This window comes from Rattus norvegicus, chromosome 13, assembly GCF_036323735.1.
Source record: "Rattus norvegicus strain BN/NHsdMcwi chromosome 13, GRCr8, whole genome shotgun sequence".
Lineage (NCBI taxonomy): Eukaryota > Metazoa > Chordata > Mammalia > Rodentia > Muridae > Rattus > Rattus norvegicus.
The window spans coordinates 86213311-86235121 of NC_086031.1; the positions used below are offsets into that span (position 1 = coordinate 86213311).

At 48.0% G+C, this 21811-nt stretch overlaps 2 protein-coding genes across 11 annotated transcripts; one reads left to right on the top strand and one right to left on the bottom strand.

The window, feature by feature from the left end:
- Positions 1–10516: 10516 nt before the first annotated feature.
- On the top strand, positions 10517–16576 carry B4galt3 (beta-1,4-galactosyltransferase 3). Of its 3 annotated transcripts, none has more exons than XM_006250254.5 (8): positions 10517–10657; positions 11440–11610; positions 11795–12209; positions 12725–12960; positions 14043–14233; positions 14359–14481; positions 15573–15677; positions 15795–16576. In XM_006250254.5, the coding sequence occupies exons 3-8, from the start codon at positions 11951–11953 to the stop codon at positions 16066–16068; spliced, it is 1188 nt and encodes a 395-aa protein (XP_006250316.1). In that variant the 5' UTR covers positions 10517–10657; positions 11440–11610; positions 11795–11950; the 3' UTR covers positions 16069–16576.
- A 224-nt stretch (positions 16577–16800) lies between these two features.
- Ppox (protoporphyrinogen oxidase) lies at positions 16801–21718 on the bottom strand. 8 transcript variants are annotated; one of them, XM_006250241.4, is made up of 13 exons: positions 20629–20961; positions 20437–20531; positions 20151–20285; positions 19899–20047; positions 19617–19749; positions 19183–19327; positions 18888–19078; positions 17902–17962; positions 17666–17784; positions 17477–17587; positions 17230–17379; positions 17062–17104; positions 16801–16986 (listed from the first exon to the last, which is right to left on the bottom strand). In XM_006250241.4, exons 2-13 carry the CDS (start codon positions 20521–20523, stop codon positions 16844–16846), a joined length of 1467 nt encoding a protein of 488 aa, XP_006250303.1. In that variant the 5' UTR covers positions 20524–20531; positions 20629–20961; the 3' UTR covers positions 16801–16843. The 8 variants fall into 8 exon arrangements, with proteins under 8 accessions (XP_006250303.1, NP_001099438.1, XP_038946434.1 ...); NM_001105968.1 differs by having other exon boundaries at positions 19899–20014; positions 20629–20936; XM_039090506.2 differs by having other exon boundaries at positions 19899–20014; positions 20437–21718.
- Positions 21719–21811: the final 93 nt, after the last annotated feature.

The window sequence follows — 21811 nt, forward strand, 5'->3', positions numbered from 1 at the left end:
TGCTAGGATTGCAGAAGGGACTGACCATTGAGGTAGGAAGGAGCTGTAGGCACAGAAGCCCCTGAGGTGGAGGTGGACTTCAGAGAAACTAAAGGCATCTTGCTCAGCCAAAGCACCTCAGTGGGAACTGCCCGATATGACCTAAGAGACAGAGCAGGGTCGTGAGGGTGAGAGGCAGGCACAGAGGTGGAGGTGGTGTGTGCCGCATTCACTGGGGCCAGGCTTTGATGGTCAAGATCTATAAGAGGCGGAGCATTAGAGAGAGCTCTGTACTTTACACCACCAAGCACAATGCCTGCTCTCCCTGCAGCCCCGAGGGAAGGGCTGGCCGCACTCCTCTCTTTAGCAAGCATAGCTCCCACTCCTGTGCTTGCTCTCTGGTCCGTCTTGTGGTGCTTCTCCCAACCAGGCGGGAACAGGACAGTGGCCTCTTCAGTTGCTTCGTCTAGGTGGTAAGATCGGACCAACAGGATGTCTATGGGACTTAATACTATGAACTCATACGAGCAGGGCTTTGTTGAAGTGGACGTAAAATAAAACACAAATGACACATGACGGTGTCCTTAGAGAGCACACGCTGCATCCTGGGAGGAGGTTGTGCAGCACATGCCTGCAAAGAATCAACAGGGTCGGTACAAGGAGCTATAAGAAAAAGGCAAAATGGGTTTTTGCAGAGCCTGAACCTGGTACCAGAGCATGAGGGCTCAGGAAGGAGGAGCGGTTTGGGGGCTTGGTGGAGTAGGTAATTACGGTAACCCTTCTCACATTTCTTTGGGGTTCTTGGCAATTTACTTTGTAAGTCACTGTCTCATGTTATTTTAAAGAAAAACCACTTTGTTCACCAGGTAGGGGTCTTACTGGCACAAAGAAGTCGTAGCATAAAACCAGTCTGCTACATGGAACCCGGTCTCGAAAGAGAAGGAGGAGGAGGAGGGGGAGGAGGGGGAGGAAGAGGAGGAGGAGGAGGAGGAGGACATGGTATCCATCCAAAAAGGATGGATAGGTTAGAGAGATGGCGCAGCCATTAAGAGTACTGGCTGCTCTTCCAGAGAACCTGCGTTTGAGTCCCAGCACCCACACAGCAGTTCACAACCATCTACAACTCCAGTTCCAGGGAATTCAATACTCACTTCTGTTCTCTGTGGGTACTGGGTGTGCATGTGGTGTACAGACATACATGCAGTCAAAAACACTGATATCCGTAAAGTATAAATAAATGAATAAAATTTAAAAAGTACTGAGTTTAAAGGCTATTTCTGTGATTGATTGATTGATTGATTGATTGATTGATGGTTGATTGATGAAGTGGGTGGGTTTGTATAGTGAAAGAAGATCAGAGACAGCTCTTCAAAAGAATGAGTACCTGGTTCTCAATGCCAGTCAGTGCCTGGCCTTTTTCAAGAGTGAGTTTTCATGTTCCGCCCTCCAGAACCAGAATATAAGCTTCACACAATATCTGTCCTGAAGTCAAGAGTCCAACAGGCTTTTGCTAGAAGTGGAGATGAGGGAATGTACCTCTCTGTATATGGGCCAGGGTGAGCCCAATCTCCAGTCCATCTAAGTGTTGCCTCTGTAGTTTTGAACTATGATGTGGTGTAGAAGCAAGAGCAGGAAGAGATGGCTCAGCGGTTAAGAGCACTGACTGCTCTTCCAGAGATCCTGAGTTCAAATTCCAGCAACCACATGGTGGCTCACGACCATCTGTAATGGGATGTGGTGCCCTCTACTGGTGAGTCTGAAGACAGCAGCAATGTATAAATAAATAGGCAACATTGGGGGAGAAAGATGGAAAGAGGGACAGTGAGGGATGTGGCAAAGAAGACGCGGTGATTGACAAGGGGCGTGTTTCCTAAAGAAGTTTACGTAGAGTTCAGACCATCTCGTTTCATGAGATGGCAAATGCCATGAATGAGGATTCACCTGAGCTGGGAAGGAGACTGTAGCTGTTCAGGATTTGGATCAATTTCTTCAACCCCCCCCCTCCTGCCTGCCTCTGACATTCTCACTTCTGTGGTTATAGCAGAGGAAATCTGGGCTTTTGTCCAATCACTATTTTGGTGGTGGTGGTGGTGGTGGTGGGATAGCCAGGGTTTCTGGAGACCGCTGTGGAGAATGGGCATTTGTTTTTCTACATGAACTCTAGATCCACTTCTGTTCTTCCCATACAGTCAGTCTGCCTCTCTCTCTCTCTCTCTCTCTCTCTCTCTCTCTCTCTCTCTCTCTCTCTCTCTCTCTCTCTGTGCCCCCCCACCCATACCAGATTGACAATGATAAAGCAGTATCTCATTGGTCAGAGCTTGTCAGGGAGGGAGGGGTGAGGGCATGGATTCAAAGGATTAACATTTTATTGGCTATGAGAATGATGCTTTTGAGCCAATTGAATACCTACCCCATTGACTGTTGCTGCGGGGGGAGGGGAGTAGGGGGAGAAGCCAAAATCTTTGACAGCAAGAGCAACCAGCTGACAGCTGGAGGAAACCATCAGCTCTAAATATGCTCAGAAAAAGGGGAGTCAGAGGAGGTGGGGAAGCAACAATGTTCAACAACATCCCCAGACAGGACCTTATATGGGGACAGGCTCTGAGCTCTTAATTAGTCTTGGGAAGGAAAGGAGGGTGGAAGTATATTTATGCAAGCATTATAGTCTTTAACAAAAGGCTGTATAAGCTCTTACAAACAGTAAAATTTTACACACACACACACACACACACACACCTTAATAGAGACATGTTAGGCACATTCTCTTGATAATGCATATACAAATATTCATAAAAGAAAAAAGGGGGGCTGGAGAGATGGCTCAGTGATTAAGAGCACTGATCTTCCAGAGGTCCTGAATTCAATTCCCAGCAACCACATGGTGGCTCACAACCATCTGTAATGTCCTCCTTTGGTGTGTCTGGAGAGAGCTACAGTGTACTCATATATAAATAAATCTAAAGTAATAATAATAATTTAAAAAGGAGGGGCTAGGAGAAGTGGATGAGAAGAAGAGAAAGAGAGGAGAGAGCAGGGGAAATGAATCTTAAGAATAAGGGAAAATCCGGCTGGGTGTGGTGGAATATTACTGTAATCCTAGCACTCAGGAAGTTGAGAAATTCAAGGCCAGGCCTGTCTACGGAAGAAGACTCTGACTCAAGCCAGTGTGGTGATGCACACCTCTTATGCTAGCACTAAAAGGCGGAAGAGGCAGGTGGATCTCTGAGCTGGAGGCCATCCTGGTTACAAAGTCAGTTCCAGGAAAGCCAAGGCTACACAGAGAAACTCTGTCTCAAAAAAACCAACCAAACAAAAGCAAACAAGAAAACCCTGCCTTAAAAAGTGGCAAAGAAGAATCCCAGGTGGCAGGTCAGTTGGTAAGGTGCATACCACGATGCACTTGGTTTTGTAAGGTTTTATTTTATGTATCTGAGTGCTCTACCCATCTGCATGCACACCTGCGTGCCAGAGGAGGGTATCGGATCCCAGTATAGATGGTTGTGAGCCACCAGGTGGTTGCTGGTAATTGAACTCAGGACCTCTGGAAGAGCAGTCAGTGCTCTTAACCACTGAGCCATCTCTCCAGCCCATACAATGTACTTGAATCCTAGCAGTTGGGAAGGTAGACCTGAGAGTAACCAGCCAGCCTAGCCTACACAGTAAATCCCAGGTTTCAGTGAAAGATCTAATGTGGGGGTTGGGGATTTAGCTCAGTGATAGAGCGCTTGCCTAGCAAGCGCAAGGCCCTGGGTTCAGTCCCCAGCTCCGGAAAAAAAAAAAAAAAAAAAAGAAAGAAAGATCTGATGTGGAAAAAAGTACTAGCTGCTCTGAAGACCAGGTTAGGTTCCAGCCCCGACACTGCAGCTCACAGCATTTGTAACGGACTCTAGGTGATCTGATGCCCTCTTTGGCTTCTCCAGGCACCAGGCAGCACTCAGTACACATACACACAAGCAGGCATACAGGCAAGTGAACACTCACACACATAAAAGTAAAACCATAATGATGAGGGCTGAAGAGATAGCCCAGTTGTTTTCTGCAGAAGACTGGGGTTTGATTCCCAACACTCCCAAGTGGCTCATGGCCACCTGTCACTCCAGTTCCAGGGGCTCCAATAACCTATTTTGGTTTGCTGTGGGTACCAGGCATGCATGTGGCATGTGTTGACATGAAGACAAAACATTCACACATGCAAAAATCAATCTAATTTTTAAAAACTTGAAAAAAACAATGTAAACAGCTCCTAAGGAACAAGGCCCAAAGTTGCCTTACAGCCTGTAGCTACTTTGTGAGTTCTTTCTTCCACCCCCTTCCACTCTTTTTCTTCCCTTTTAACTTCCTAACACTAGATAGGAGGGGAAACGGATAGGGGGAAGGAAAGAGCTCCCTGAATAAAGTCAGGGGTCATAAGGGGAGGTGATGTTATCATCAGACGACTTCATGCTGATTGGGGATGTTGAGTTCATTGGGGTAAGTTTGATCTTCACCATCAGAGTATATAATTTCTATTTCTTCTTCTTCTTCTTCTTCTTCTTCTTCTTCTTCTTCTTCTTCTTCTTCTTCTTCTTCTTCTTCTTCTTCTTCCTCTTCCTCCTCCTCCCCCTCCTCCTCCTCTACTTCCTCCTCCCCTTCCTCTTCCACCCCTCCCCCTCTTCCACCCCCTCCTCCTCCTCCTCCTCCTCCCTTTCCTCTTCCACCCCTCTCCCTCTTCCTCCTCCTCTCCCTTCTTCCCTTTCCTTTTCTTCCTCTTTCTTCCTCTCCCCTCTTCTCTTCCCTCTCCCTTCTCCTTCCTCTCCCTCCTCCTTCCCTCCCTCCTCCTCCCTCTCTCACTTCCTTCTCCTCCCTGTTTTGTACACGACTACTTAACAAACCACATCCAAAACCCACCCACCCTACCTCACAGGGCCCTAGCATTTACCCTTTGGAAAGACTTCATAATTCCAAATGCCACCCAATTGGAGAAACTATCAGCAGCTGGCAAAATCACCCTCTGATAGAGCACAAAGCAAATCATAGTCAGCTGCGTCAAAGCAGCCACGTATTCCCACACCTGGAATTAAAACACAAACATATTCTTATAATATTTGGGTTTAAAAAAACTCCAAATTTTTTACTAAAATAGCCTCTACATGTAGCTAGACTTTTTGACTACTTTGTGGGTTCTTTTTTTTCTTCCACCCTTTTCTACCCCTCTTCTCCCCTTTCAACTCCTTAACACTAGATAGAAGAGAAAGAAGGATAGAGGGGAGACAGAGAGAAAGAAATCCCCAGATAAAGTCAAGGGTAGGACAGGGGTGATGATACCGTTACACTACTTCCTGCTGATCAGGAGTGTGGGGTCCTTGGGGCAAGTTTGATCTTTGCCGTCGAGATATCTAATTTCTTGTTGCTGTTTCTTCTTTGTGCATGACTACTTAATAAATGGCAACCAACAGCAACCAGCCCCTTCATCAGGGCCCTAGCATTTATATATCCTCTGAAAAGTCTCCAGAATTCCAAATGTAAACACTCTCTCAGAAACCAGCAGCAGCTGGCAACACCATGTCCCTGCTAGAGCTCTAGGCAAAGCATTGTTACCTGCTGTGAAGCAGCCCCATACCCCACACCTGGGATTAAAACTGAAAACATGGGATTGGGGATTTAGCTCAGTGGTAGAGCGCTTGCCTAGCAAGCGCAAGGCCCTGGGTTCCGTCCCCAGCTCCGAAAAAAAAGAAAAAAAAAAAACTGAAAACATATTCCTATAATGTTTCTCTCTCTCTCTCTCTCTCTCTCTCTCTCTCTCTCTCTCTCTCTCTCTGTGTGTGTGTGTGTGTGTGTGTGTGTGTGTGTGTGTGTGTGTGTGTGTGTGTGTTAGAGAAACCAGGGGGCTGGAGAGATGGCTCAGAGGTTAAGAGCACTGACTGCTTTTCCAGAGGTCCTGAGTTCCATTCCCAGCAACCACATGGTGGCTCACAACCATCTGTAATGGGATCTTCTGTTGTGTCTGAAAACAGCTACAGTGTACGTATATATAATAAATAAATCTTTAAAAAAATAAAGAAAACCAAAATCTCAAAACATCTACAAACATGCACACACCTAAAACAAGCTGCTGCTAATAATAACAACAACAATAACAACAGCATCATGAAAGTCAATTTTGCAAGAATAGAACCTTCTCTGCCAGATGTAGTGGCTCACGCCAATAATCCCCAGAAATCGAGAGGCTGAGGCAGAATACCAGACCAGATGGCACTGCCTGCTTCAAAGAGACGAAACAGAAACAGAGAAACAAGCTGAGTCTGCCGACACACGTCTGTAATATCAACACTGAAGGTGAGAGGTAAGGGGGCCAGGAATTCCAAGCTAGCCTAGACTATATGAGACCCCGCCTCAGAACAAACCAAAGGAAACAAAAGCAACCACAACAGAAAGAATGAGGCACCAGTAGAGCAGTCTCAGGAGAGGATTCCCTGAAAAAAAAAAAAAACAAACAAACAAAACAAAAACCACATACCAATAATCTGTATAAGACTGACTCTGCTGAAAAAGTGAGTCCTTTCGAAAAACCAAAAACCAAAATAAATCAAACAAACTGACAACCCCCACCCCACCCCCTGAGCCAGAAGAATCAGGGGTGAGGCCAGTGAAATGGGTCAGTGGGTTAAAGGCACTTGCTACCAAGGACATTAACCAGACAAGGTAAAGGTGGAAGAGAATCAACTCCACGAAGTTGTCCTTTGACTGCTCCACCCCCAAAAACCTAAGCCCAGAGCTAAACATCAGAGCTTCTACTCAGTTCCTACTTTGTGTTCATCATTAATGTTTAGAATAGAAAATGTGCTACTTACTAGCACTTTTCTTAGTTCTCAATAATCACCACAAATCTTAGGACAGGATTTGTTTTACAGATGAAAGACAGAGTGCCAAATGGTCAGCCGCAAAGTCATCGGTTTTCAAAGCCAGCATTGTACTCAAATGCAATATTATCTCAGTTTGAACTTACTTAGATACCTAAGACCATGTACATAGCCTTGGCTGGTCTGGAGCTCACTATGGAGACCAGCCTGGTCTTACCTAGTTCTACCCACTTCTGCCTCCTGAGCTCTGGGATAAAAGGCCTGCACCGCAACACCCAGTCACCTTCTGTTATTTTAACAAAAATATTTATTTATCTGTATGAGTTTTTTGTTTGTGTGTATATATGTGCACCGTGTGTACGTCTAGTGTCCTTGGAAGCCAGAAGAGGGGCTTTGGATCTCTGGCACTAGAATTACAGATGATTGTGAACTGTTGCATGAAGCTGCTAGGAACCAAGTCTGGATCTTCTGCAAGAGCAACAGTGCTCATAATCACCGAGCCTTCTCTCCAGATCTAATAATACATTATTTTGCATAACTTCTATCTCACTGTTGGTTTCTATAACTGCCCACATAATCCCCTTGCCTCCTGTCTTCTGGCTTTTTGCCAAGGCTAAGGCAATAACCACTGACATACAACCCCAGCTCCCATCTTAACCACTTTGATAATGTTCCACATTTCCACCAGAGGAAAGTCGCAATCAGAGCAATTTCAAAGGCAAAGAGCATTAAGAATTTTGGTGAAGAAGGGCATGGTGGCACATGCCTTTAATTCTAGCACTCTGGAGGGAGGCAGAGGCAGGTGGATCTCAAAGTTCAAGGCTAGTCTGGTTTACTGAGCAAGTTCCAGGACAGCCATGGTTATACAGAGAAACCCTGTCTTAAAAACCAACTGACTGGGGTTGGGGATTTAGCTCAGTGGTAAAGCACTTGCCTAGCAAGCGCAAGGTCCTGGGTTCGGTCCCCAGCTCCAAAAAAGCAAAAACAAAACAACAACAACAACAAAAAAAAAACCAACCAACCAAAAACAATGACCAACAACTGATCTACACCCTCAGTGCCATTAACTTTTTAAAGTGCTTTATAGTCTTTTTTTTTACTTGATTTTTGCTTTTTAACATTTATTTATTTATTTATTTTTATTGTATATATGTATGTGGGCAAATGTATCATGATGCAAATGTGTGGACATCCAAGGATATCCTGTGGGAGTCAGTTCTCTCCTACTAGGTAGTTTGCAGGGATCAACTTCAGTTCTTCAGGGTTGGTAGCAACTGCCTTTACCTGTTGTGTCATCCCCGTTCCCATAATTATGATATTTTACTAACCTGCTTAGTGCTCCAGTCTCAGATCTCAGCATGCACACTTGCTATATTCTGACACTTAAAACAGTAAGGGAGACTTCATTCAGGATTATAGGAGGAAAAAAGATGAGGGAAGCAGGAAGGCCAGGGTTATGGGTATTACAAAATGTAGTGACACCAGAGGGTACCTGGCAGACCCATGCCAAGGTGTGCCCTGAGTAATTATGCCATGCAACAGATCTGGTATAAAGGGGGTTTACTGGGGGGGGAGGGGAGAGGAGTAGGGACCTGGGAACAGACCCATGAGGGTGGAGAAGGAGGAGGAGGAGGGGGGAGGGGGGAGGGCCAGGGAGAGAAACACCTGGCAGCTTTGGCAGATGATGTCTGATGACGTAAGCAATTGCTAGGTCCCTGAAGGCAGGCCAGCAGAATAACCTTTAGGCTAACAGTGGAATTTGACAGTGGTCAATTAAATGTGTACTTGGCCTAGAAATGACGTCAAGAAGTAAAGAGATGTTGCAGGATATTTGATTATACAGTAAACCCCGAGATTGTGTTGCTTATTGGAATAATCTGTTCCTATTTGTGGTGTAGCTCACCCTTAGCACACACCTTCAATCCCTCTGTATACAGACATGCCCTTGGTACACACCTTGAGCCCCAAACCATGAGAGTAAAGTTAGTTTGTAGGAGAAAGCATCCAAAGTGACAAACCAGAGAACAATCTGACAGAATAGGAGGACACCTCTTAACTGTCAGAAGAAGAGAGAGGAAAGGAAGCTACTTGAGGAGAGAGGAAGGAGGCGGTTTTTGCTGGGATAATTGTACAGACAGGTTGCAGAGAGAGAACAGGCTAGACACAAGACAGAATGAGTCAGAGAATGAGAAGGAGCCAGAAGATTAAAACATATTGCCAAAGTCAGTATGAGGCCAAACAGAGCTATTCAGTCAGAGGCCGAGAAGAGAAGCCAATTCAAATCAGTCAGCTCTGAGAGGAGTTTGAGTCAGAACAGCTGAGTTACACCAGAGTTTAGAAAGAACTAGGAAGGGGCGAGCTTATTCAGCAGTAAGTCTCAGAGACCGAAAACATTCTAGGCCTAGATTAGATTGTACAGATGTTAGAAGCTTCCAGGACTAGGCCTAGGTTAGCAGGCAGAGGCAGTAAGCCTCTGAGACAACAATCAGAACAGAAAGTAGAAGATACTTTTACAGAGGGATGCTTGGTAAACTGACTTGGCAGAATTCTTACTGCAGGCAGATGGTGGTGATCAAATATCAAGGGGATGCTGGTACAACACTTGCTTATCTATGTGGTAGGATTCTTTCTGGCAAAAACTGTTAAGGCAGGCCCAAAATAGGGCGGAAGATAAGATCTAGTTAAAAAGAGGGCTCAGCACAGTGTGTATAACATTTGATAAAGAAGAATTGTTTTTAGCCATATAAAAAAGGAACATATGTTTCTCGTGTTTAACTCCTTAAGGAACTGGCTCTACAGAATACATATTTACAGATGAGAAATATAAAACTAAAGGAGGAAATCGAGACAAACTTTTTTTCTCTCTCCAAGTGATGTTTACTAGACAGGACAGAATTTGAGTGCAACTCACCTGCTTATACAAAGTTGTAAAATAACTTGTAGGAGAACACATTTTAAAGCAATTTTTAAATGCTGCAGACAAGTCTTTCAGGTTTCCCTTTAGACATGACTATTTTTGAAAAGCCTGCCGGCATCGCAACATACATAAGTGAGGTGTTCTTTCTGGGTCATCACGATCATGCGCTGTATTGCTTGTATGTGACCCCTCTGCACCGCCCCACCCCCACCCCGCCCGCAGAAGGTGTTCTGTTTGAGGCAGACACACTGCAAGTAGTCGGTCTTATTGTTTCCTCAGCGAAGAATATTTGTTTCTAAGAAACAGTAAGCTAGGGCTGGTAGAAGCCACAGGATTAAATACATCGTTGTAGCATCCATTTTAGTCTAATATCTAGGAAAATATACTTACATCAGAGCCTTTCCCTCCATACTATATGTTTCACTGTTAACTAACTTCCATTTCAAGCCTGTGAGATATACCATGGGGATACAAAATGCGTGTTACAGTAGCCTTAGGAAGGAACAACTTCGATACTAAGTAGCACTAAACTACAGGGGAGGCCATTAACACACTAGGGTAAGAGTTCAGCCTATGGCTAGTTGAGGTAGTCCGAAATATTAGAAAGTGTCTCTCAGTTTTACTGAAATATAAGGGCTTTGAGCTGCTGTGTCTTTAAAACTGAGGTGAACCCGTCAGGAGGCCTCGAAGTAGAGAGGAAGCACCGGGAGCTGAGACTCCCACGGACCACCCATGTGCATCTCCGCGGTACGGGTCACCAACTAAGGACTGGCAGGCTTGGAGGTGGGAGGGCCCCTGCGCCTGGCTCCCCAGAGGCCACGCCCCGTGACGTCAGACTCCGCCCCCAGCGCCCGCTTCCAAGATGGCGGCAGCGATGCTTGCCCGGTTGTCCGGGTGGCGGTGACGACGGGAAGCAGACCAGGTATGGTGGGCTGGGGACCACGGAGAGAGAGTCCTCGGAGAAAGGTTTAGGAGGTCTGGGGGAGAAGAAGTTCTGCGTCAAGGCTAAAAAATCAGATTGAGCACGGACAGGGTCTCGGGTGGAAAAGTGGACGCGGGCCGATTGCCTTCACATTGCATGGTAGGGGCAAGCACAAGAGACAGGGGTGGGATGGGCGTGTTTGAGGAGAATGGGGTTCTAATCCCCTGCCCTCCGCGCGCCAGGCTCTGACCGACCACGCCCTTCCAGGTGAGCCGGCCTGGGTGCGCGGGCCGATCCTGCCCCAGCCCTTCCTCTCGAGTCCCTTCACCTGGAACGCTCCTCCCCATCCCCATTAGGGCTGGAGAAAGGTGGAAAGGGTAGAGGACGCCACCCCCACCCTTGTCCCGGTCACGCTCCAGAGCTGTTGCCTGCTGCTCCCAGGTGACCGAGCACCCTGCACCTGCGGGGGCACTCCCTGATACTTATAAAACAGAAAGAACCTGTTCCCTATTTTGCTGTTTTCTTGCCACTCCAAGGTCCCGTTATGGATGTCTTGCCTCTCTAATTGGTTTGTTGTTGTTGTTGGTTTTGTGCCTTCATTCATTCCCCAGTCCCCACTCCCAAACAAGCTCGTTTTTTGCTGGAGTAATGAGGGTTAGTTACAGACCTGACACTATAACACTGAAGATAAATCTGAGAACCTAGGATCTTTTCTTTTTCCAATCACTTTCCCTCACTTGACATGATGGCAAAGTTGTTTCTTCCTAAACTCTGTTGTACAGGTGACTGGTTATCCTTGATCATTTTTGGTTCCCGCTGGTCCCAGATTGGCTGTTGGGATGCTTGTTTTCTGTCCTCTGTGACAGTTGAAATTTGAGATAATGCCTCATTTTTCTGCTCCCCGGGGACCTCCTGGAGCCCCCATGATTCGGAAAAAGACAGCTTGAGCACAGGTGCGTGTGTGTCTTTTCTCAAAGGCCTTCTGAAACGGACTTGGGACTGGACTCGTGTAAGCTTTCTTGAGGGTGGAGACAGAGTAGCTGGTGGGAGTGGTTTTGGGGGGGAAGTGGATGAAACTTGCTTGGTGGTTGGTCACCTTTTTTTTAATTGTTATTTATTTTTGATTGATCACACCAGTGTTCGTTCCTTTCTGTGACTTTGTTCTCTGCCTGTTTTTTCTTCCTTTCCCTGGCCGCACTTTCATCTCTACCTGCTGATGTCTGTCTTCTGGCTTGCTCTCTTCCTGTTTGCTTCCAGAAGTCCCTTCACTTCTTACCTAGCCCTCAGGTCGAGATGTTGCGGAGGCTGCTGGAGAGGCCCTGCACACTGGCCCTGCTTGTGGGCTCCCAACTGGCAGTTATGATGTATCTGTCACTAGGGGGCTTCCGAAGTCTTAGTGCCCTGTTTGGTCGAGATCCAGGCCCAACATTCGACTATTCTCATCCCCATGATGTCTATAGTAACCTCAGTCACCTGCCTGGAGCCCCTGGAGCTGCAGGGGCTCCTCTAGCTCAAGTTCTGCCTGACTGTCCAGAAAGATCGCCTTTCTTAGGTGAGTGGAAAGGGAAGAAGAGAACAAGGTTTGGGGGTAGGGAGTCTTGGGCGGGGGTGAAGTGAGACTTAGGCTAACAGACTCTAAGGTGGGCTGATGCTGTGATGGAGTGGGCTGTGAATTAAGATAAGAGGTAGGCTCTTGGGTCACAAGCTTTCCACTGCCCGCCCATTTTATGGGCTTTTCGTGTCGTAGAGTGGAGATTATTTCCCTTGTCTTGGCTTAATTAGGTAGTTCTTTGTGGTCTTCTCCTGAAGCTTCAGTGTGGGACAAGAGAAATTTATATCGATCCCTAAAATAAGAACGTTATTAGTCTAAGGTAGAGCCTGCCTGCAGCCTTGGGCTTCCAGGAAGGGTCTTCGTGAAGGGAAATCCGAGGCTTGTTCAACTTTTGAGGGAGCCGTTGCGAAACTGAGCTCAGAACCAGGCTGTTTTCTCTGAAGCTGTTCTCAGAATCTGATCCCCATTGTGTCCATGTGGCTCCAGTCTCTGAACTTGCCTTTCCCTACCAACAGTGGGTCCTGTGTCAGTATCCTTTAGCCCAGTGCCATCACTAGCAGAGATCGTGGAGCGGAATCCCCGGGTGGAATCAGGGGGCCGGTACCGTCCTGCAGGATGTGAGCCTCGCTCCCGAACAGCCATAATTGTGCCCCACCGTGCCCGGGAGCACCACCTCCGACTGCTACTCTATCACCTGCACCCCTTCCTGCAGCGCCAGCAGCTTGCTTATGGCATCTATGTCATCCACCAGGTACCCCGTGCTCCGCCTACTCCTTCCTTAATGCCGAGGGAGCCTCTTCTTTCATCTAATGAGTCCGTGAGGTGATTGTAAAATGGTGGACAATAGATAATGGAGAAGCACCCAGCCTTTCTCTTCTTACCTTGTTAAACCCATGCTTATTCTGTTAGGGTATCCCTACTTTCCTATATTTTTCTATGATTTTTTTCCTTTGTTGAGCGGCTTGTGCAGACTTGGAATTGGTCAAGGATGAGCTCAAAATACTTGTTCTTTAATCAAAAACATTTTATTAGGTTTATTTTGCGCGTGTGCGTTTTGCTTGCATATGTGTATGTGCACCACATGCATGTTTGGTGCCTGAGGAGTCAGAAAAGGGCATCAGTTTCCTGGAACTGGAGTTTCTGGTGGTTGTGAACCATGTGAACTGCATGGGTACTGGGAATTGAACCTGGGTCCTCTACAAGAACAACAAATGCTCTTAACTGCTGAGCCGTGTCTCCAGACTCCTAGTTGCACAACTGCTGGCATACATTGTCCTGAGGAAGATGTCCCTCTGACATGAGACAAGACATGAAGCAAAGAGCAGAAACCAATTAACAGTTATCGCATGTGATTGTTAGCAATCAACGAAACTAAATGTCAGGCCACACGCTGATATGTAAGAAAAGTTTTAATTAATTGGAATAACTAAATCAGAAAAAGTGGTTCGGGTTGGTTTTGTTTTCTGAGACTGGGTCCCGTGTAGCTGAGGAGGACCTGAATGACCTTTAACTTCTGCTCCTCCTGTGTCTTCCTTCCCACTGCTGGGATGACAGGCCCATGCCACCACACTCGGTTTCACTGTGCTTCGGGCTTAGTGAATGTTAGATAGCACTCTACCAAACGAGCCCCATCTTTAGCCCTTCTTCCATTTCTAGTCCACTCAGAATCTTCTGTCTCCTGAGGGCTAGAATTAGTCAGGTACCACCATGCTCAGTGGTTGATCTCGCTCTTCCTTCTCTGGTCCCCATACCCGCTTAGATGTTCTTTTCACTGGGTCCACACGCAGCCTGCTTTCTCTGTGTACAGCCTGCTCCCCCTTCGTTATCTTCTAGGCTGGAAATGGAACGTTTAACAGGGCCAAACTGCTGAACGTAGGGGTCAGGGAAGCCCTTCGTGACGAAGAGTGGGACTGCTTGTTTTTACACGATGTGGACCTCCTTCCAGAAAACGACCATAACCTGTATGTGTGTGACCCCCGGGGACCCCGCCATGTTGCTGTCGCCATGAACAAGTTTGGATACAGGTAGAGGGCATGGAAGGTCCTTAGAAAGTAGGGGAACCAACTTTGTGGTATGAGGAGAGCAAAGGGGATTGTGGGTAGGGATGTCTATTCAAATTTGTGAACCGAAAGGATCTTTTTGTCCTTAGCCTTCCGTACCCCCAGTACTTTGGCGGAGTTTCAGCACTCACTCCTGACCAGTACCTGAAGATGAATGGCTTCCCCAATGAATATTGGGGCTGGGGTGGCGAGGATGACGACATTGCTACCAGGTCAGACTTCTTTTGGATCTGCATGGAATCCATTCTTTTTCCTTTGGCCTAATCTCCTTGGGACAGGCTTTGCCCATTGCTGCCTGCTCTGTCAAAATTTCAGTTTTCTGGGTAGATCTGGTTGATGATATTCTTGGGAAAGGGGACAAGATCAATTGGAGATAAGGAATATGGAATTCTAGATCTCAGGAAGGAGCTATTAGTTCTTTGTTTTGCTAGACTTCCACAGAAAAGGGGTTCTCCATATAACCCCAATTGTTTTTGTTGTTTTTGTTTTTGTTGTTTTTGGTTGTTTGATTTTATGAGACAGGGTTTCTGTGTAATGTAGCCCTGGTTATCCTGGAACTCATTATGTAGACCAGGCTGGCCTTGAACTCACAGAATCCACCTGCCTCTGCCTCCAGAGTGCTGGGATTAAAGGCATACACCACCAGTGTCTGCCCATCTTTTTTGGGGGTGTGAGGGGGGCTGATTTGCATAATGCCAACTCCTCTCTTAACACTCCTGAAACACAGGGGTGGGGGAGGGGATGGATTCAGCCTATCAAGCTCAAATGCACTACACATGGAAACAGTTCAGTGGAGGCTAGAGGTAAGGAATGTTTCACTGGGCAGGGAAGGCAGCCTGGTGGTCAGTTGTATGTGTTTAGCGTCTGTAAGCCCCACTTCTACCGAGGTGGCTGAGTTTGGGTCCGCTATTTCCATACTTTAGACAAAAGGGTCCCTTTCTCATCTCCACAGCCAGCGTCTAGGAGCCATTTAGAAAGCAGATGCAAAAGTTACAAGTCTACCATTGCCAGTTGTTGTAAGGCCCCAGGGCACCTGGCACCAGGCCCTGCAGACTTAGATACAGCCAACCTTACCTTCTTTCTGTTTACTTTTGTCCCGCCTTGCCATGCTTGGCAATTTTTATTTATTTATTCTTCCTTGTCAGACAGGTAAAATCGCTGTGTGTGTGCCCCGGCCTATGCCATCGCCCCCTGTGTACCCCAGTCCAGGCCATCCCTCCCTCAGTGGGTTTACTTTTCTCATTCACTGACAGCAGCAGTTTTCCACTCGAGCTCCTCCAAGATCCCTTCGCTTTTCTCACAGGGTTCGCCTGGCTGGGATGAAGATTTCCCGACCACCCACCTCTGTGGGACACTACAAGATGGTGAAGCACAGAGGGGATAAAGGAAATGAGGAAAACCCCCACAGGTAGGGAGGGGATTGTTAGTGGATTTTGGGTTTCCTATCTCTTTAGGGCACTCTTAAATGTCCCTAAATTCCAGATTCTTCCTTTTAGACCTTAGTCTTAAAACTTCTAACCCTCAGATTTGACCTCCTGGTCCGTACCCAGAATTCTTGGACACAAGATGGAATGAACTCACTAACATACCGACTGCTGGCAAGAGAGCTGGGTCCTCTCTACACCAACATCACTGCAGACATTGGGACTGACCCTCGGGGTCCCCGGGCTCCCTCTGGTCCCCGATACCCACCAGGTTCCTCCCAGGCCTTCCGTCAGGAGATGCTGCAACGCCGGCCCCCAGCTAGGCCTGGCCCTCTGCCTACTGCCAACCACACAGCTCCCCATGGTTCACACTGACTCTTCTCTGCCCACTGTAATCATGAAACTAAATGGGAGGGGTCGAGTTCCTCATACCCTCTGCTCCTCACTGCTTTGAGGGATGTGAGGGACTTTACTGCTGTGCTAGGGGGCAGGGACCTCTCCTCACTACTAGATTGGAGCTGGGCTCCTCTAGACCTGGAGGTTCCTCTTTCTAGGGGCCACCTGTCAGGGCTTATGACTGTGAATCTTTGATGTCATTTTATGTGACAAATCCTGGGAGTCCTCTGCCCCTGGGGTTAGGAGCAGGGCTGGACCCCACGTCCCTTCCTCGTCTGTGGACATTGCTCTTTCAAGAGTGATCTGGCTTCTCCTGGGACCTCTGTGAATATTTATTCTATTTATGATGGTTCCTGAGAAGCTGTCTGGAAGAGGAAACCCCTAGCTAGGCATTTCCTGCGAGTGCTGGAGTGACTCCTCTGGTCTTGACCCAGGGGGCAGGGGCTGGGATTTTGATATCTTTTCTAATAAAGGACTTTGTCTCACCTTTGCTTGTAATTTCTTTTTCTTTTTTTTCTTTTTTCTTTTCTTTTTTTTTTTTTTTTTTTGGTTCTTTTTTTCGGAGCTGGGGACCGAACCCAGGGCCTTGCGCTTCCTAGGCAAGCACTCTACCACTGAGCTAAATCCCCAGCCCCTGCTTGTAATTTCTATAACTCTCCCACCACCCTCACCCTGACAAGTCTACAGGGTGACAGAATAGGAAGACCAAACCAAGCTCCATCAACTTTTACTTTCATGAGTAGGAGAGTGGGGGTCAGCTGTTCGATTCTGTGCCCAGGACAGCAATTGCTGCCTGGCGCCCACTCTCTATACAGTCATTGACAGCTACCCCCTCATAGGAGGCCCCAGCCAAAGTCAGGGGCAACCTCTGGGCCGTCAGGAATTGCAGAGCTGAGTCTGAAAGGGAAGGATGAAAGGAATGTTATAGCTGAGGTCTGACTTTTCCTCAGCCCGGCGGCTTTCCCAACTCACCTAGTTTTTGCCAGTGGCCTAGTGTATACTGAGGGATACAGTTCTGAGGAGAGATAAGATGCAAGGGAAAGTTTATTAATGATTTCCAAGGCCTTGGCTTGGTTAACATGCCCGTCTTCACTTTCAAGGCTTTCGGTGGGAAATGAATAAGAATTTATCTCAACTCACTTTGTGTAGATGGACCAAGCAATGGCTTGGTTGCTCTTTCAGTCCTAACTGTGTGGCAGCCGCTTCCTGTGCTGCTCGTTGGAATAGCTCTGGAGACAATTCATGGCCATTGGCTTTCAGCTTCTGTAACCAGTAACCTCCCAACATCACCTACAAGGAAATACAGCACTGACCAGCTTGCTCTTGCCTACACTGCAGCACAGAGAAGCCCTTTGGAAACCCCACCCTAAGCCATGTCTCCTCTCACAGTCAGTCTGAGGCCTGGGGGGTTCCCATCCTGCTCAGGAAAAGCAACCGAGTCATACACGATTCCCAGGACGGTCGGGTCTTCTGAGGATGGCACCAGATGTCCAAATCCCTGGAGAGGAAGATGTCTGTGGGTCAGAAGGGAACGGCTCTCACTGAGCCCCCGTCTCCACTCTTCTTCCTCCTATACCTGCACAGGCAGACAAGCTCCTTTGTACTGCAGATTCACCACGGCCACAGACACAGCTTGGATGGTACTCAGGATGTGAGCCAGAGGTGCAGCCTCGGCAGGGAGCAGCTTGCTGAGCACTGGAGATCAGGCATTCATGATAGACTAGTTCCAGTCTTACCACAATCCCCTGCTGGCATATGAAGGCACACTATTGCCCCCGATGGCTAGGGAAAGGGAAGGGCTGTCCCAATTACCTGAAGCTGGAATGGTGCTTATAATGTGGTCAGCCTCCAGACTGCTGTCCCCTAGAGACACCTGAGTGAGAGAACATTTGAAAGATGGCGTTGTGAGGACTTTATGGGTAAGGTGAGATATGCTGCCTCAGTTTCCCAGGTACTCAAGAGGCAGGAAAGATGGTGCTGAGCCAGGGTGAAGAATATGAATGACAATATCTCCACAACAACCAAGAAACCCTCTATATAATCCAGAAAGTGGGCGAGCGTTGCTGCTCTGAAATGTTCATTGAAGGTGGGAGGTTCTTTCCTTGTCTCTAGACACTCAAAAACACTACTTCCATTCACAAGTTTTTATCTAAGGGCATTTGGAGGAAGGTTCACGAATACAGCCTAGCAACCTGAGCTAGCCAGTATCTACATAGCTTCTCTAAGGAAACTGTAAGCCCAGTGCTAAGTGGTTTAACCTGACCTGGTTAACCACCCAGACAAACATGGCGACATAGTCTGTGTGTGCATGTGAGTGTGGGCGCCTGTGGAGTTCAGGCCTTCTGCAAGGGTAGAGCGTGTTCTTAACTGCCGAGTTTTTTCTTCAGCTTTTCTCTCCCTAGATGAAGAAATTTATGGACAAAAAGCTGTCGTTGACTTTAAAAGGTGGCAGACATATCCAAGAAATACTGCAGGGCTTTGATGCCTTTATGACTCTTGTGACCAATGTGTGTGTAGCAACGGCAACTTGCAGGCAACAGGATATTAGAATGGTGGCCATATGAGGAAACGTATCATCATGTTTTAAAGGTTTGGACCGAGTTTAAAGAAATGGACGTTGAGCAGAGAAGTCCACCTCCCTCCCCGGAGGGCTCATTTTGCTATGGTATAAAATTGGGTCATGCAAATTTACATATGAAACTTTTTGCCAAGTGAAGTTTTGCAATTCTCAATATAACAACATCAAAAAAACTAACAACACTGATATAGGTCCACTATACTCCAGAGGGTTCTCCTACCTTCCAGTGCCCTTCTGGCTGAAGGCTGAGCCCGCAGGCTGGCTGACCACTGAGGATAGTGACCCCTTTACTTGTTAGGTAGTTATGAAGGGCCTGGGGCAACATCTCCAGCCCTCCACGGAGTGACCACTGACTCCATCGCTCAGCGCGGGCCTGACGAATTAATGAGGAATTGGGCTGTGGAGTCTGCCCTAAAAGGAGAGGGGGAAAAAGATTTAAATAGTACCCCTTGTACAAAGTACCTCAGTTTGTCAGACTTTATATTTTCACCCTCTGAACCAATGCCCCACCTCACCTGCCCCCAGCAGCAGCCCCAGTAACATGGACCCGTGGGTTTGTTCAGCTTGGAAGAGACTGGGAAAGCAGGACCGGATGCTGAGCTCTTGGCTGTTGCCAGCAAACACTCCTCTGCAAAGGCTGTCCATAGCCAGAGACGCCACCTTAAGGGCAAGACTGGGACTGAGGGGCCGAGGAATAAGCCACCCTGACTGATTTCCATTGGCCCTGCTTGGAATAAGGAAAGGACAGAGTTTGGGTTGGAGATGTTCCCACTGTAACAGAAGGATGGGAAGGAAAGGAAGCCGTTTATTCCCAACACTGAGTTTTGGAGATCCCAGCAATAGATAGAGGGCATCCCTAAATGATACAAGAGTCCCCGGGGGTTAAGTCTGAGTTAAAGACTCAGCAGCAGGAGGGAAGAGGTTTGAGACCACCTCTGAGCAATGTCACCTCAGGTCCAAGGCGGCGCTGGGCAAAACTGTGCACAGTCTCATCAGGCTCTTTGCCCCTGGGCTTCGTCAACTCCCTCAGTCCAGCCCAAAATAGAGGTTTTGAGAAGGGGGGTGAAGGACGAAGTAGCCCCCTGCATAGAGGAAGGCATAGTGAAAAGAAAACGTCTAGAGTCACCTTCCCAGCTCCTGGGGGTTATTTTCATCCATTTGACCCCCTGTGGCTGGGAGGCCTGACAGGGATCGAAAGAAGGGGGTGTGTAACAGTAAGATGAGGTGTTACCTGAGGCCAGAGGGTAGGGGGTGCAGGGCACCGCCTACATACAGGAACCGGTTCTGGGCAGCTGGATGATCCCCTCGGACAGGCAAGACTTCGGATTCCAAGCCAAGTTCAGAAACCTGCTCTCCACAAGCCCTCAGGAAGAGGAGAAACTAAGGAAAAACTGACCCAACGTTTGTTTTTCCTCTGTGCAACTCCGTCCCTTTTGAGAACTCTCCTCCACTACCTATCCTACACATTCCACAAGACGCTCACCAGGAGCAGGGTCCGGGCTCCCAGGGCTCCAGCCGGCCTAATTCCTCGAGGTCCAAGTTCAAAGATCGCACCATCTGATCCTCGGACTGAACGGATCCAGCCTCCCAAACGTTTGCTGCCCTCCACTAAGATCACCTGGCATCAAAAGTGAGACACCGTCGACGGAGGGCAAAGGGACTGGGGGTCGGGGGAAGTGCATACTTCATGGGACAAAGATCTATCCAGCGTTTGCTGGAAATGTTAAGAGTATTAAATGAGTCTTTCTCTGGTACTAGTGGGGACTCACCTTAGGAGGACTGGGGCTTCGGGTCAGATGATAACTTGCGGCCAATCCGCTGATACCTCCGCCAAGCACTATCACAGTCCGGGCCATCGTAAGGCCTGGGGGAAAGTCGAGATACCCCAGGAGAACGGGAGGCACCCTGCTTTACAACTGCAGAAACCCCACGGGTCCCGTACCCCACCTCTGGGCACTTACTGATTAATGAGCAACTAATGCAAAACGCGCGTGTACGTGCTGGTGGAAGAGTGAAGTCTTTGTTCAGAGGCCAGGACCTACCCACGAGATAGGGGGAACCCGAGAAAGCGAGTGAGTGATATAGAGGCCCTAGGACCAGTCCATCCTGTCCGTGTGCAGATAAGGCCCACGCCCACGCTATCTCGCCAGGTCAAGCCCTCCACAGGCCAGAACTGCAGCACTCGGTTTTTCCAGCCTCAGCTGGTGACTAGGTTCAACTCTGGTATCCCCGCCCCTAACTTTTACGGTCCCTCCGGCTCTCCGTCGACTCCATTCTGGCGGCCCTCAAGGCTCCGTTTCACTTTCCTGCTTCTGGATTGGTGGGTCCTAGGAAGCGGGTTCTGGATTGGTGGGCTCTGGATACATCCACCAATGAAAACACCATGTTGGCAGTGACGCTACCAGCGGAACTACAGCGGCTTTCAGAGTCAGTTCTGTGCAGGTTAACCTGTTCGTTCCCTAGTCGGATTTAGTTGCAGTAACCAGTACTGCCTTCCCCAGGGACAGGACAGCGAAATGCTGAATCCGGGAGTTAGCATTCCCCTGCTCAAGCTTCCCAGATCTGTGGTGAGAACCCTGGAGGTTGGGAGGGCCCCACGAGCTTTAGTTAGGGAGAAAGAGAGAGACACTTGGAGGCCAGTCCGTGGGGAGAAGGCTCCATAAACAGCTCCTTGATGTTAGCAACAGACAGGGCCTACGGGAGCAAGGGCCGCCCAGCAACGAAATCATGTTTGTCAACAGGGGTTCTTGGGTGCTTTGCCCCCTAGGGGCAGTCCCCTTCACAGGCAAAACCTGGTATGCCAATGCCTGCACTCTAGTTCCAGGCTTTCCCGCAACTTCACAGGTCTCAAGGTTTGTCTTCCTAGTACCACTAAACTGTCAGTGTTTGGGTCCAAGTCTGGAGCCAGCTCAATCCCTGTTCTTTTCCTTCTGTTGTGAGAGCGCCCCCACCTGTTCAGAGACAGAATTGGGTCCCAGAAAGGCTCCAACAGAACCAAAGTTCTAGATATCCATTCCCTCTACCCACAAATACAAACATGAACATTTACTTTTTCTTTTTTTTTTTTTTTTTTTTTTTTTTTTTGGTTCTTTTTTTTTTTTTTCCGGAGCTGGGGACCGAACCCAGGGCCTTGCGCTTCCTACA

Excerpts from the sequence above, each read along its gene's own strand:
- Ppox (XM_006250240.5), bottom strand. The coding sequence starts at position 20,523 with ATGGCCCGGACTGTGATAGTGCTTGGCGGAGGTATCAGCGGATTGGCC. Across the intron at positions 20,048-20,150 it reads GAGCCCGGACCCTGCTCCTG|TTTCTCCTCTTCCTGAGGGC; the intron begins GTGAGCGTCTTG and ends GTTTTTCCTTAG. Across the intron at positions 19,328-19,616 it reads AGCGCCGCCTTGGACCTGAG|GTGGCGTCTCTGGCTATGGA; the intron begins GTGACATTGCTC and ends CTTGCCCTTAAG.
- B4galt3 (XM_006250254.5), top strand. The coding sequence starts at position 11,951 with ATGTTGCGGAGGCTGCTGGAGAGGCCCTGCACACTGGCCCTGCTTGTG. Across the intron at positions 12,210-12,724 it reads AGAAAGATCGCCTTTCTTAG|TGGGTCCTGTGTCAGTATCC; the intron begins GTGAGTGGAAAG and ends CCCTACCAACAG. Across the intron at positions 15,678-15,794 it reads AATGAGGAAAACCCCCACAG|ATTTGACCTCCTGGTCCGTA; the intron begins GTAGGGAGGGGA and ends TCTAACCCTCAG.